The sequence below is a fragment of the Chiloscyllium punctatum genome, chromosome 11, assembly GCF_047496795.1.
Source record: "Chiloscyllium punctatum isolate Juve2018m chromosome 11, sChiPun1.3, whole genome shotgun sequence".
In the NCBI taxonomy this organism is placed as follows: Eukaryota; Metazoa; Chordata; class Chondrichthyes; order Orectolobiformes; family Hemiscylliidae; genus Chiloscyllium; species Chiloscyllium punctatum.
The window spans coordinates 95,750,666-95,767,245 of NC_092749.1; the positions used below are offsets into that span (position 1 = coordinate 95,750,666).

Consider the following 16,580-nt stretch of genomic DNA (forward strand, 5'->3'; position numbering starts at 1 on the left):
TCTGGGAAAATTAACAAACAGTGAATTTCACAACTAATCTTGGAGGAACCAGTTTGGGCGAAGTTCACAACACAGAATTGGATAAGTTAATTGTTGTTTTAAGTCTGTCCAAGAGAAAGGCTGCATTAGTGAGTACAGTGGGTTCTTTCTTGATTATATGTTTTTGGAGACAAATCTCCTGATTAAACTTAAAATATAAGCCATAGCTATTAATTTAACCTGGGGCAGTGTTTGTAGAGGAATACGACGGTGTTATTTTCTGGGTCTGTAGATTGTGAAGGAGCAAAAATGGCCTTTGCAGCGGTGTACTTCTTGTCAGATAGACAATAGACAATAGACAATAGATGCAGGAGTAGGCCATTCAGCCCTTCGAGCCTGCACCGCCATTCAATATGATCATGGCTGATCATTACCAATCAGTATCCTGTTCCAGCCTTATCTCCATAACCCTTGACTCCACTATCTTTAAGAGCTCTATCCAATTCTTTCTTAAATGAAACGTGGGAGTTTAAAGAGAGTTTAAGGGTTACTGCGGATTATATCTGCCATAAATGCTGTTGGATGCAAATCTTATCAGATGAAGTGGATCGGTTGGAGAGACAGATAGAAGCAATGAGGAATTTGCAACAGCAACAATGTGCGATGGATGGCAGTTATAGGAAGAGGGGAAAAGTCTCAGATACAGTCACATAGATGGGTTAACTCAAGGAAGGGCGAGAGAGGTCGGCACCTAGGGCAGGAGTCTTTTGTGGATATACCCATTTCAAATAAGTATGCTGTTTTGGAAAATGTAGGGGGTGATGGATTCTCAGGGGAACGTAGCACAAACAGCCAAGTTTCCAGTATTGAGACTGGCTCTAATGCAACAAGGGGTACGTCAGCTTCCAAGAGATCAATTGTGTTAGGGGATTCTGTAGCCAGTGGTACAGACAGACGTTTCTGTGGCCAGCAGAGAGAAAGCAGAATGGTGTGTTGTTTCCCTAGTGCCAGGATCAAGGATGTCTCAGAGAGGGTGAAGAATGTTCTCATGGGGGAGAGGGGCCAGCAAGAGGTCATTGTCCACAACGATATAGAAAAGGAAAAGGTGGAGATTCTGAAGGGAGATTACAGAGAATTAGGCAGAAATTTAAAAAGGAGGTCCTCAAGAGTAGTAATATCTGCATTACTCCCAGTGCTACGAGCGGGTGAGGGCAAGAATAAGAGGATAGAACAGATGAATGCATGGCTGAGGAGCTGGTGTGTGGGAGAAGGATTCACATTTTTGGATCATTGGAATCGCTTTTGGGGTAGAAGTGACCTGTATGAGGAGGACAGATTGCACCTAAATTGGAAGGGGATTAAAATACTGGCAGGGAAATTTGCTAGAACTGCTTGGGAGGTGCTGGAAGATTGGAGGTTGGTAAACGTGGTGCCACTGTTTAAGAAGGGCGGTAAACACAAGCCAGGGAACTATAGACCGATGAGCCTGACATCAGTGGTGGGCAAGTTGTTGGAGGGAATCCGGAGGGACAGGATGTACATGTATTTGGAAAGGCAAGGACTGATTAGGAATAGTCAACATGGCTTTGTGCATGGGAAATCATGTCTCACAAACTTGACTGAGTTTTTTGAAGAAGTAACAAAGAAGATTGATGAGGACAAAGGAGTAGATATGATCTATATAAACTTCAGTAAGGCGTTCGACAAGGTTCCCCATGGGAAACTGAATAGCAAGGTTAGATCTCATGGAATACAGGGAGAACTAGCCATTTGGATACAGAACTAGCTCAAAAGGTAGAAGACAGAGGGTGGTGGTGGATGGTTGTTTTTCAGACTGGAGGCCTGTGACCAGTGGAGTGCCACAAGGATCGGTGCTGGGCCCTCTACTTTTTGTCATTTACATAAATGATTTAGATGCGAGCATAAGAGGCACAGTTAGTAAGCTTGCAGATGAGACCAAAATTGGAGGTGTAGAGGACAGCGAAGAGGGCTACCTCAGATTACAACAGGATCTGGATCAGATGGGCCAGTGGGTTGAGAAGTGGCAGATGGAGTTTAATTCAGATAAATGCTGCATTTTGGGAAAGCAAATCTTAGCAGGACTTATATACTGAATGGTAAGGTCCTAGGGAGTGTTGCTGAACACAGAGACCTTGAAGTGCAGGTTCATAGCTCCTTGAAAGTGGAGTCGCAGGTAGATAGGATAGTGAAGGCAGCATTTGGTATGCTTTCCTTTATTGGTCAGAGTATTGAGTACAGGAGTTGGAAGGTCATGTTGCGGCCGTACAGGACATTGGTTAGGCCACTGTTGGAATATTGCGTGCAGTTCTAGTTTCCTTCCTATCGGAAAGATGTTGTGAAACTTGAAAGAGTTCAGAAAAGATTGACAAGGATGTTGCCAGGGTTGGAGGATTTGAGCTATAGGGAGAGGCTGAACAGGCTGGAGCTATTTTCCCTGGAGCGTCAGAGGCTGAGGGGTGACCTTATAGAGGTTTACAAAATTATGAGGGGCATGGATAGGATAAATAGACAAAGTCTTTTCCCTGGGATCAGGGAATCCAGAACTAGAGGGCATAGGTTTAGGGTGAGAGGGGAAAGATAGAAAAGAGACCCAAGGGGCAACTTTTTCATGCAGAGGGTAGTACGTGTATGGAATGATCTGCCAGAGGATGTGGTGGAGGCTGGTACAATTACAACATTTAACAGGCATTTGGATGGGTATAGGAATAGGAAGGAATATGAATATGAAGGGAAATGGGCCAGGTGCTGGCACATGGGACTAGATTGGGATGGGATATCTGGTCGGCGTGGATAGGTTGGACCAAAGGGTCTGTTTCCATGCTGTACATTTCTCTGACTCTAGCAGGGGTGGGGGGGGGGGGGGGGGGGGGGGGAGGAGGAGACCGAAGGTTAGAGAATTCTGTATAGAGTAACTCCATTCTCAATTATTTTCACTGAAACAATATTACTTTTGTGATGGAAATCATACTCTCTCGTGGCACTGTAATAATATGGATCAACGGCATACATTCCAGACAGCCTGCCAGGTGCTTGGACCAGAAAAAGAAACAATGATGTTGGCATTCATTCCACCATGGCAGAACTGGGTAACAAATGCAGGTAGGAGACATACTTCAGATTTCACAGTAATAGGTTATTTAATGTAAATAGCAGCGACCCGAAGGTAGTACAGTTCTCTTCAAGTGGGATCCTTAGTGCTGTTCACTTTCCCGCTCCTGAAAGCCTACTCAGTGAATGGGCCTAGAGATGGTCTGCAAAACCTACTTCAACTTGGCACCTCACAGAACAGCTACTTACCATCCGAGCAAAGCAGGAAGTGAGGATTCCACTGCCAGATCCCACATCAAGTGCTTTCGCCCCTTCATATAATTGATCATGTAGCAGTTCCAGGGCATATGCATGCTGCGGAGAACAACAGATCACAACATAAATATCAATTAGGTACATTCACAATGACTCTGTAGTTACATGATTTCAATCAAGGTGGTTTCCTTAATCAGTTTCAAATTACATCTTTTAGTTAGTTGGGGGTACAAGGTGCATCATCTTTCATTTGGTTAGAATATCGAACAACTTTAGCAAACCGATACATCATAACTCAACAGTATCTAGGTACCTTTACAAAATCTTGCCAAAACCTCACACTGAAAAGCAAACTTCACTCAAATTGACCTTTTTTTTAAAAACCAAGCACATTTGGCCACAGTTTAAAACATTCTATAAGTGCTGCAAGTAATCTTGAAGGAAGCCAGGAATGGTCATGGTGTTTCAGGAAATGCAGATGACAAAACCATACTGTAGCAGTAAGGCTAGGAAAACTGAGCATCTGGTTAGATTCGAGTCACCGTGCCATGTAGTACAGGCCAAAGAAACGATACCTCCTTCAAATGTCTGTTGTGCAACTTAAAACACAAAAAGAAATGACTAAAATAAAAACAACGAGCAGCATCTGCGGACATAGAGAAAGGGTTGATATTTCAAGTCCAATAGAGAAGGGAAGTAGAAATCTGATATGTTTTTACTGCTTTCCATGACCCACCCAAAAAAGACAGACTGGGGCAGATTAGAAAGCAGAAGGAATTAAATAATAATAAAAAAAAATCACAGAACACGAGGCGAAGTAAATGCCAATGGTGACAGCAAAGAAAAAAATACTGTTCCAGACTAAGTATTAATGGCAGAATAAAGGACAGCTCAGACAGAAAGCAGAACATGAAAAGAAGATACAGACTGGCATGACACAAAGAGAGTCTGAAGTTGTTGTACTCAGTGTTGACACCAGAGGCTAACAAGTGCCTCGGCCTGCACTGGACTTCAGCAGAACTTTGCAGCACAGAGGTCAGAAATGTGTTCAGAACATGTGCATACTAAATTGCTCAGTGTTCAGGGATGTGTAGGTTAGGTGCATTAGTTAGGGGAAAATGCAGATTAATAAGTGGAGGGGAATGGGTCTGAGTAGGATACTCGGAGGATCAGTGTGGACTTGTTGGGCCTAATGGCATGTCACCAAACAGTAGGAACTTGAATTCTAAAAATCATCAAGCTTCTTTCCTTTTTATATTCCACAAGTCATCCAAAAATATATGCCCAAATTTCATATCATAATACATACTAAGCATTGCTATTTAATATCAAATTTTACATCTTGGATATAGGATTTGACCCAACAAGTTTATGGTGCTCTTATTTCACAAATAAACTACCTTATATCATTGCACCATAATAGCACATTACCCTTTCTCCCAGACGTGCCTTAGTTATTCTTAGCAAGTTTGGGATTATAAAGACGACTTGAAATGTTAATGCTTTCTCTCTCCACAGATGCTTCCAATCCTGCTGAGTTGCTCTAGCATTGTCTATCTGTTTCAAGAGTTATATTGTTTTATAACAAAAAGCATATTGTTGCTACAGAACATAAATGCATCATCAGGTCTGATCTCCAATGACTGGATATATCCTATCGCCATTTGGGCTTCCTTTTCCTTAACACTGAGGCTGAAACCCAACTATTTTCCCATGAACATCTGCACCTTATTTTTATTTGTGATCAGCACTCATTTTTCTTCATTTTAAGGCACAGGATCAATACAAAATGAAGAATATTGAGTCATGTTAGAGGTGGCATGAGCATCCGTTAAACAAATCTGCTGCACAGAAGGAGGAAGTTGTCTCATGGTGTGGTGTCTCATTCTGCCTGAGCCAGAAGCTTCAAGCTCAAATTGCATTCCATGCTTTAAGGGCGAAGGAAGGGAGTGTGCATAATGCAATCAAACAGGTTAAGTGACAAATACCTCCAAAATATACCAATGGCAGGTACTAAGAGCCAGGCAGATTCCTGATCAGCTGTGATGGAAGTAACTGAAGCCACTATCCATAACTCCAGCCTACACCATACAGGATAAGAGTATGTTAACAGCAATTCTGAATCCTTGGGGACATGGTCAGTGGCTAGATGATCCATCTGGTTCAGAGTGGAGCCATATCACTGAGTTAATTTCCCGTTCTGGCTAGAATCTTGCATTTTCATTGCAAATGCAAGCGATGGAAACAGAAAGTTCATGACATTATCAAATTGCTACAAAAAAGCACTCTTCACATGTCCCCTAAATCTTGACAAAAAGAAAAATCTATTACCTTTCATTTTTACATCATCAACTAGTAAGAACAAATTTTGACTAACTTATCTAAACAGGTTGATTTCGTACACCATGATTACATCACCCCTTATTCTATTTTGCCTCTAGAAGAACAAAACCTCCTCTTCCGCCTGGGCAGCCTACAGCCTGAAGGACTCAACATTGAGTTCCCCAATTTTAAATAACCTCCCTTCCCTGGATTCCCTTCCCAGCACCTCCCCCTCCATCCCATTCCTCTCATTGACCCTTCCTTCTAGCTACTGACCGGATTCATTCCTCCCACCAACAAACCAGGTTGTACCCTCTAACTGTCTTCGCCTATCCTCACTGCATCACCCTGCACCCCCCCCACCCCTTTTATCTGCAGCTCCCCTTATACCCACCTCTAGTCCTGAAAAAAGGATTACATCTGAAACGTTGACTTCTCCACCTCCTGGTACTGCCTGGCTTGCTGTGTTCTTCCAGCCTCCTGCTGGTCTACCTTGGATTCCAGCATCTGTGGTGTTATTTGTCTCTAGGAGAAGAAAACCAGCTTTTCCAATGTAACCTTACACCCAAATTCTCACTCCTGAAATCACTCTCCTCAAATCTCATCGGCAACCCCTCAAGGACTTTCATGTCCTTCTTTAGGTATGTAATAGCGTAGTCACCAGAACTGAACAATAATCAGTAGGTGGGCTATAGACTCAGCATAACATCCCTGCTTTTGTGCTCAATATCATAACCTACAAATCCAAAAGGTCCCTCTGTCATTGCAATCTTTAGAATTGTACCATTAAGAACATGTTGTCCCTCCACATGCTTTCTACCAAAATATCCAATTGTTCCATTGTTTTCTGTCAATTGTTTACCATCCTGCAGTCTGTCCACTATTGCAATCAACGGATATCAAACTCACTGTTTATCACACTTTCAAGCCCAGTATCAAAGGCACATTTTGCTCTGTATTGCAACATCTACATCGAGGTGTGTGCCACAACAGAAGTGATGGACAATATCCCACATACTTGAAACACCCCAATTTATTTTCTTTGCTGAAAGGTCAAATGGAGTTATAACCAAGCATTGAGCTGAGGCGTAGGATAATTGGACAAGGCACTCAGACATAATTCAGTTCCAATTTTACACCTTTATATATTTTTTGTAATGGATACCAACCACCATTTATGCTCGACTAAAAGTCAGTGTAAAAGTTGTAGAGACATCCAAAAATTCTGAGATTTTCCTTATGTCTCTTGTAAAGGTCGATCCTTGTTCTTCAAAGATAACTGATTGACATTTGAGAGTCAAGATATTGTATGCAAGTGTTGTGATGAGGAAATTAATTTTTTCATGCTGTGTGTGTTGATGTAAATCACACCAACTTGGCGTAAAAAGGTCAAGTGACAACCAACTTTGTGGAATACAGTCACACACCTAGTTGAGGTTTTTAAATTTCATTAGTGTAAAAATGCCCTCCAGAGAAAACAAAAAAAAATTCAGCAGCATTCAAACTGAAAGTTATTGAAGTTGCAGAGAAGACAAATAACTACATAGCAGTAAGAGAATTGTGTGTTTTGGAGAACCTTGAGAGACACTGGAGAAAGATATCAAACCAACTTCAGATAATACTAAAACAAAAGGTAAACCTCGCAAGTGGCAACAATTCGAGATAAAAATTGCTGAGTGGATCCTTGAAAATCACCAAAATGAAAAATGTGTTAGGCGTAAAGCCATCCGAATCTATGCATGGTACAAATCAAAGGAGGATGGAATTTTAGATTTTAAGGCAACTGCTGAATGGTGCAAAAGGTTCATGAGACGACATGACTTAGTACTTTGGCAGAGAACTAAGAATGCATAAAAGCTGCCTACTGAACTAGAAGATATCACAGTTTCACCAGGTTGTATTCAGAAATCTGCAGAAGGTCGACTATCATGCATTAGAAACATGGACAAAACGCCTATTACTCTCGACATGCTGGAGAATCGAACTGTGAACCAAAAAAAGTGGAAAAAAAAGAGTATTGGTGAGAACCACTGGCCATGAGAAATGTAGGTTTACTTTAGTTCTTTCTTGTATGGCTGATAGCACTAAGTTAAAACCGATAGCAGTTTTTAAATGAAAAACTTTGCCAAGGATGAAATTCCCAGAGGGAACTGTTGTCCCTATGCATGCACAAGGCTGGACAGATGAAGATAGATGCAGAAAATGGATAAAGGAAGCTTGGAATTTACGACCTGGTGGACTATGCAAAGGAAGAGAGCACATTTGTCTGGGAATGCTTTAGATCACATTTAGTAAAGAATATTGTTGATAACATCCGATCACATAACACTGACGTAAATGTAATTTCCGGCAGACTTTTGCAAACAGTACATGTTGGTATTAATAAACCATTTAAGGACATGATGAGAATGAAGTGGAATAGCCGGATACGTGATGGAGAAAAAATATACACGAAAGGAGACAGTGTGGAGACTCCAATTACTGCCACTGATCTGTGAACGGATCATTGATTCATGGAATAAATAAAAGCTGTCACTATTTCAAATCATTCCAGAAATGTGGAATTGCGAATGCCCTGGACGGCACAGAAGATAATCATCTACGGGATGACAGAGAAGCAGCAGTCAATGATGTGCTACCGCTAACTACAGACAGTGAAGCTGAAGAGGATCCATACGATATCATTCATCCTGATGATTATAAATCCGATGCTGAAGATGTTAACAAGGTAATTTTGCAGATTTAAATGAACTTTCGTATTTGACATGTTTAAGGTGTAATATGTATTTGCGATTTAAAACCATATTGTATTTCTACTTTTTTTTTGAATGTACAAATAAAAGCTTACTAATTCATTTTTGTTTCTATTGTCTTTATCTGTTAATTACTGTTGTTCATTGTTTTCTTTCTTTGTTTCGAAATCAACTGGGCTTCTGCTAACAATATGGAATTTTGGACTGAAGCATGAATTTCAGCCCCTCAAGAGTAATATACATGTAATAGTCAACCCTATAAATTAATCTTAAAAAGGAGTCTAAAAAATGAGACATTTACCCAAGTATATATGGTACATGAATTGATCATATTGTAGTTGCATGTAATGATACTCTAGCATCTCCACTGAGAGGAAGTAATTGCAGTGTGACTGCTTATACAAAAAAAAAGGAGATGTCATTTGGACCCTCAGGCCTGCTCCACCACATAACAAGACGATGGCTAATCTAATCTACAGTTCCAGCTACTCTTGATAACCTTTCAAACAAGATGCATCCTAATCTAAACTCCAGCGAATACATGCTCAGCAAGTCCAACTGTGGCTCACAAGATGAAGCATCCTGTGTGTTCACACCCTGTTTCTAGGCATCAGTTTGGAAACCTTTGAACTCCATCCAACTGACTTACATCCTTCCTTAAATAAGGAGTCCAACAGTTGGTAAGCAGGACTTCCCTTTCATAAATAACGTGGAGTCTGCCTGATTATCTTGAACTTAACCAAGTGCCTAATTATAATTTCCTTACTAAAGCTTTCTAATGTTTTTCCTAATGATAGATGGTAAGTCTGTAGTTTCCTGCTTTTTGAATACATAGACATTAAATTTACTGTTTTCGAAACTAACAGGACTTTCCCTGAATATAGGAAACTTTAAATTAAAACTAATGCATCGATTATGTCACTGGCCATTTCTTTCAGGACCCTGACACTTTTTAGCCTATAGCATAGACAACTTAATGCATACCACTTTCCTTGTGATAAAGATTAGAGAAGCTTCGTCCCTTCGATTTCTTTCAACATAGCTGTTTCTGGGATGTAACTTGATCCTTTATAGTGAATGCAAAATACTTGTTCAACGCATCTGCCATCTCCTTACACTTCATGATTAATTCTCCAAACTCATTTCCTACTCAATGCTCACTTTTCTTTAGAATATTTAGAGAAACTCATTGTGTTCATATAGAAGATATATAAACAAAAACTTAATGGTAAAAGTTTACCACAAGCTGTTGGACTGTGGTTCAAAATCTGATTTACTCTCACCTACTCTCCGAAGTGCTCTGGCAAGTTCCTTGGGTCTGTTCAACCACACCATCTGTAAAACTCATCATCACCTCAAAGCAACTAAGGATAATCAGTCTTGAGTACATTCAAAAACCAAGAATCCACAGCCCTCAGTGGTGGAGAAGTCTAAACATTTGAAGAAATTCCTCCTTTTGAATCCTAAACAATCTACTCCTTTAACCTAAGATTATGCCTCCTAGTTCTAAATCTCTCCAGTCAGGGGATACACCCTTCAAAATCACCCAGTCGAGCTAAATTCTGAACACTTGTAGCCAGGTACTGAACAAGGCAAGAATAGTTTGGAAGTACATTACGACATCAGATCATAACTATTGTCTCAGGCATTAAAGTGCTCTGAGAACATCCCAACAGTTATTTAACTACACAGAATAATCAAGGGTTTAACAATAAGGCTACAGACACAAGCTGGACAGTCATGTCTTTTGCATGTTCTATTTTGTTTCTCAACAATTTCAAACAAAGATTCAAGAAACATTTGTAAATGGGGATCTGATTCGAAAGATCAAGCTTCTTTGCTTATTATAAATGACCATATGGAGCAAATATAACTTACTTCATTTTTAAATGACCTAATGCAATAAAGTAATGACTATGCTACATTGAATCAGTACACCCTATTTGAAAAAAAACAAGAATTCCCAACGATCCCTCTGCACAATCCTTTGCCTTGCATACCTATTAAAATTCACTCGGGCCTGTAAAAAGTGACTTTATGATCGGTTCACTATCAGGTAGTATTAAATGCAGCAATACTGTATTTATCCACCAGAGGGTGGGACAATGTTTCCTGCTTACTCAACTATGACTGTGGAGATCATAACATGATGCCCATCTCCAATATCCTGTTACCCTAAATAAACATCCATGTAATGGTACATGCTAAGTGAAACATAACTTTACTGAAACACAACTTTACAATATCAAGCTGTGACACAAACACTAAAAGAACCCTAGACAATTCTATTGTTTAATAATAACCTAAACAGTGCAGAGTTTTATGAAATGCATAAACTGCATCACCAAACCTGTTTCAACTTAAAAAATGAAGAGGTATTCTATATTCCAGAATCCATAAACTGAGACTAAACTGGTGCTGAACAGCATCATTTGCACCAGCAGTATCAGCGTACATTAGATGACACTAAAATGTTTGATTGACACGGTTTCTTATTGACAAACATTTGCTGTTGTTTAATAGGCAGTGGAAAAAGACACTACAGATTACTACACAACAGTTCTCAACTCTAACTTCTACCATAAATAACGATAACAGCAGTAATATTGCAGGAACACAAGCACCTCCAGGTTTCCCTGCAGCTCATTCATCATCTGTAATTGCACATATAATTCATATTCCTTCACTGCTGTTAGGCCAATACTATTAATTCATTGTGTAACAGAACAGGGGCATGATTGCCACAAAGACTAATAATTCAGGAGGGGACCATCTTCTTGCAGCAAGGAGAGCAGAGTCACGCTGTTTGCCACAACCCAAGGATAAAGTTTGGGTAACTTAGTGAAAAAACATCGTCTAATCAAAACATACTATCAGATATACTAACTGTGGCACTTTTAATTTCACAGCAAAATTTTTTTTTGAAAAAAGGATAGTTGTAAACATGAGAGTCTGCTCAGGTATTTATTCACTTGCAATCACAAAGAAATTCAACGCTATATTCAGTTTACACTGTGTAGAATAGATCAATTGTCCAAAAGCTCATTAGAAAGCATCAATGCTGGATTATCAATCGGGATGGCAATTTAAGGGGGAAACCTGGGAGGTGACAGAACTCAGAATATCATGCTGCTACTCTTTTACCTGACAAAGGGGCAGCACTCCAAAAACCTGTGATTTCAAACAAAGCTGTTGGACTATAAGCTAGAGTTGTGTAACTTCTGAACTTGTCCACTCCAAGCCAACACCAGCACCTCCACATCATGGCTCCTCTTTCCAACTATATCATCTGTCCAGGCACCAAGCTGTTCTCATACTCTGCCCCTTTAACACAACATTTGGTCACGTGCCATAATAATCAATGTTTACTTCAGTATCAAACATTTGTCTACTTATTTTTCTGTGAAGTGCCTTGGGTCATTTACCAAGTAAAAACCATAAAACAGAGGAATTCAAGCAGCACACATTCCAGGAAGGTGATAATCATAGTAAATTGCCGAGTAGATACCCAATAATGGAAGTCCACAGCAGGAACACCAATCAAGCCAACTGCTCCCTCATAATGGTTTTAGATTAGATTAGATTAGATTACTTACAGTGTGGAAACAGGCCCTTCGGCCCAACAAGTCCACACCACCCCGCCAAAGCTTAACCCACCCATACCCCTACATCTACCCCTTACCTAACACTACGGGCAATTTAGCATGGCCAATTCACCTGACCTGCACATCTTTGGACTGTGGGAGGAAACCGGAGCACCCGGAGGAAACCCACGCAGACACGGGGAGAACGTGCAAACTCCACACAGTCAGTCGCCTGAGGCGTGAATTGAACCCAGGTCTCTGGCGCTGTGAGGCAGCAGTGCTAACCACTGTGCCACCGTGCCGCCCATGCCCATGGTATTGAACTTGGAGCACTGATGTGACAACAACCCATTCAAATGAGTATCCCATCACAATTGAGATGTTCGCAAGGTTCAGAAGGCACTGTTAAAGCACTCAGCCTTTGTCTGTTCTTGAAACCACAGTAGTGACACAGCTGATCTAATTCAATTTCTAAGCAATGGTGTCATCTTCCCTCCTACTTCTAATATACAGAAGGTCTTAACAATGATGCTGCTGTACTCTGGAGGTCATAGGAAAATATCCTGGCTTTGAACTGGCTCAGGATTTTAAATGTCACAAGGTATGAGAGTTGCCATTTAATTTACTGGTAAACAGCTTGTCGATCTTATAAAGGGTCCAGGACACTTCTAAGGTACTTAAGGTGACTTCTTTGGGCCAGAGATGATTGTCTTCTGACATTTAAAACCATTTTCTTTTACTTCACACATGACTCCAACTATTAAAGGATTTTTTTATTTGACCACTGATTCTAGCTTTTCCAGCAAGCCGAGGTGTCAACGACAAAGACCATCAACTTTCTCTGGCATTCAGCTCTATTCACATTGAGTCAAAGGTGCAATGCAGTCTGCAGCATAGGCTCAACTAATACCTTGTAAACCTCACTAAAACATACACAGCCCTTTATCAAAAAATAACTTGCACTTACCATGTGTGGAGCACTGATTGTAGCTTGGAAACCTATAAAACAAAGCAAGTTCCATTTATTTATAAATGCAAAACATTTTTAAATCTTGCAATTAATGTGAGTAAATGCATAGCTGCAATGTGCAAATGATATCCTTGGCAACATTGTCAAAACAGAATTTTAAGTACAATGCATCATTATAACACAATGAATGGAGCACAACAAATGAAATAAGTCTCAGGATTCTCTGCCAAGGGTCAATTTTTGTTTTGAGGGCTACAAGTGGGCACTCAAGGACTATTTTCTCATATTCACTAACTCCTTTATTAGGCAATGCACTCATATACTAACATTACCTTTGTATGTGTGCTGAATCCTATCTTAAAATAAAGTTCTCTTTTAGAGCAATAGGACACCACAAGCACCAAAGTACATTTTAAGTTTTCAAACTTGGAATCTATAAACAAAGTGCGTGTTTTGAAAAGAGCAAAGAAAAACAAAGTGCGTGTTTTGAAAAGAGCAAAGAATGGCATTAAGTCAGGATGCTCATTTGGGCAGCTGTTGCAGACATGGTGGGCCGAATGGCCTCCTTCTGCACAATTATTTTATGACAACTAAAATCTCCCATAAATTGTGCAATGGTAGGACAGGGGCTGATTCTAACGTCCACTATGCTTTCCAAATCAACTGGTTGATCTATTGCAGAAACAATACCAATAAATAGAAGCTCCCTTAGCAGATAAATGTCGATCTTAAACTACCTGATGTCACTGTGGGTTTCTTCAGCCAGTTCCATTGATGGTTCAATACTGTGTGCTTCTGAAGTATCTCGTAGGCTTTTAGTTGAAGTCTATGCAGTACCAATATATTGTTGCTTTACAATGATAAATAGCCTTGTCTAGCACTGGAAGGCCATGTTTTGGAAGGAATTTGATTTCTTCACTCAAGTTAAATTTGAGCACCACATTCTTTGAAACACAACAGAAAGTTTGCTTGTTTGTAGGCAAATACGTAGAAATTCATTAAAGATCCTTAGACAGCACCTTCCAAGCTTGGAAATATATCACTGTTCCTTCACTGTCACTGCGTCAAAATCCTGGAATCCCCTCTCTAAGGACATTGTGGATCAACCTACAGCACATGGCCTACAGTGGTTCAAGAAGGCAGCTCACTACCACCATTTCAAGGGCAACAATGTTTAGACAATAATTGCTGGCCAGCTAGCGATGCCCATGTCCTACATGTGAATAAAAATAAGCATGATTGATGAGCATCCTCAACAGCTCTTTTTTCCGCAAAAGTTTACTTATCAGGAACAACCTATAGCTTGTTTTAGTGAGCTTCCTCATCGCCAGTCTAGCATTTGAATTCTGCACTCCCTTTCCCCAGCACATCCTTTCCACTGACACAAGCACTGCTCCCTACCCTTCCTCACTGATGCCCTAAAGCACACTTCCCTCTGAACAGCCACTGTTCTAGTCCCCTGAAACTTTGCTGCACAAACTCAGAGTTCAATCCTCCCTATCCTTACTACACCTTCAAACCACATAATTTTTCAAACTGGAGTAAGAACAACAGAAGCAAAATCTATGAATGGTGGAGCTGGAACAGGCAATGAGGGAGAGATGGTGTATCTCTTTTCTCCCAGCTTTTGGGAAGGGAGGTATGACTTTTTTTTTGAAGAATTACTCAATCACTCTTTTGATTTAATTTTTAAAGGAGCATTTTGGGATATCTGGGGCAATTTGCTTGCCCTCCCCATGTTGAGAAACCTGCTGCCTACAAGCCAAGACTGGAAATCAAAGACAGCAACAATACAGAGATGAGCAAGTGCTAGAAATGAATGATAATTGAAGGCAGAGGGTAGAAGAGTGGAGAAAGAAAAAACTGGCTAGCCAAACCCACCTGATAACAGGTAATGGAATTTGGTAGTGCTTGCGACTATTATCACAATCAGAATGTGTCATCAGATGCTCAACAGGTCAACAGCATTTGTATTTTCCTGCAGTTGCGTATAATTGAATGGATAGCCAATGAATGCGGTAAAGAAAGCTTAACCTCATGATTTGTTCCCTTTGGATCTGATTAATGTTTTCATAAAGGAGAGCAGGGAAAGTGGCAGCAGACAGGCTCTTATTAAGGAGGGAAGCTCTCTCCTGGTCAGTGCCAAGTTTCTTAAATATTGTTGAAGGTGCACTCATCTAGGTATGTGGGGAATATTTCATCAGTATCCTGACTTGCGCCTTGTCGGTGGGTGAACCCACTCTTCGGAGAAATTAGGTGCTGGGTTATTCACTGCAAGATTCCTAACCTCTGACCCACTTTAATAGCCAATGTATTTATATTACTAGAATGGAGAGTGGGGTGCTGGAAAAGCTGGAATTCCTGATGAAGGAGTTTTGCCCGAAACATCGATTCTCCTTCTCTTTGGATGCTGCCTGACCTGCTGTGCTTTCCAGCATCTCAACTCTAATCTCCAGCATCTGCAGTCCTCATTTTTGCCCGTTTGTTTCACTAGTCCAGTTTAGTTTCTAGTCAATGGTAACCCCCTTCACATTAACTTTATTTTGTGGGAGAGGGGAGACAGTGAGGTAATACCATTGCATGTCAATGGTCAATGCATTGATTCTTTTATTAGAGATGGTCATTACATGGCATTTGTCTGGCACGAATGACACTCATTCCTCTTTAGTCCAAGCCTGGATATTGTCCAGCTTTTGCTGAATTTGGACATGGGCTACTTCAGTATCTATGTTGTAGTGAATGGTTGTGAAATTTGTAATCATCTGCAAACATCCCACTTTATGTTATCATAGAGGGTCAGTCATTGATGGAGCAGCTCAAGATGGTTGGGCCTAGAACGCTACTGTGAGTGTTCCTACGCCAGGGTCACAATGTCTGGGTTCAAGACCCATCTGCTCCAGTCACGTGTAATAACATTTCTAAACAGGTTGATTAGGAGGTATCTGAGGAACTATACAGAGCGGCACACAAGTAGCATCCGTATCTTTGGGGCTACAAGATTTTGAATTCAAGGCCTATCTGTTCCAGAGGCGCATCATAACATATCTGAGCAAGCTGACTGAAATGCATTACCAGAGGAAGTCTTGCAGAGATGTTTGACCTCCAACAAACACAACCATCTTCTTTTCTGCTAGGTATGACTCCAGGACAACTCTCTCCTGACTGTGTACTACTGGCCCACCACCTTTGCTGGGTCTGTCATGGCAGTGAAACAAGACATATCCAGGGGCATTGATGGTGGTGAAAACAAAGTGTTGGAGATCATAGCAGGTCAGGCAGCATCCCCTGGAAAGAAAGCAAGCTAATGTATTGGGTCTAGATGACACTGTATGTCAGCTCGGGAGAAGGGTGATGTATGTCAGCTCTGATGAAGAGTCATCTCGACTCGAAACATTAGCTTGCTCTCTCCATGAATGCTGCCTAACCCGATGTGATCTCTGGCACTTTTCTGATTTCAGTACAGATTCCAGAATCTACAGTAATTTGCTACTATAAATGTTGGCGGTGGTATCTGGACATTGGCTGGAAAGTATGATTCCATGAGTATGACTATACAAGGTTGTTGCCTGACAGGTCTGTTAAACAATTCTCCCACTTTTGGTACTAGCCACCAAACGGAGGGCTCTGCAAAGTTGGCATTGCTCAGTT

The 16,580-nt window shown here is 40.7% G+C and overlaps 1 protein-coding gene across 2 annotated transcripts in view; it reads right to left on the bottom strand.

Moving 5' to 3' along the window:
- Positions 1–16,580, bottom strand: part of pcmt (protein-L-isoaspartate (D-aspartate) O-methyltransferase) — a 56,334-nt gene that overhangs the window by 24,441 nt on the left and 15,313 nt on the right. For both annotated transcript variants that reach the window (XM_072581318.1, XM_072581319.1), the window contains exons 4-5: positions 12,930–12,961; positions 3,298–3,402 (exon numbers count right to left, since the gene is read on the bottom strand). In XM_072581318.1, coding sequence (XP_072437419.1) covers positions 3,298–3,402; positions 12,930–12,961 — 137 coding nt within the window. The remainder of the gene's footprint in view (positions 1–3,297; positions 3,403–12,929; positions 12,962–16,580) is intronic.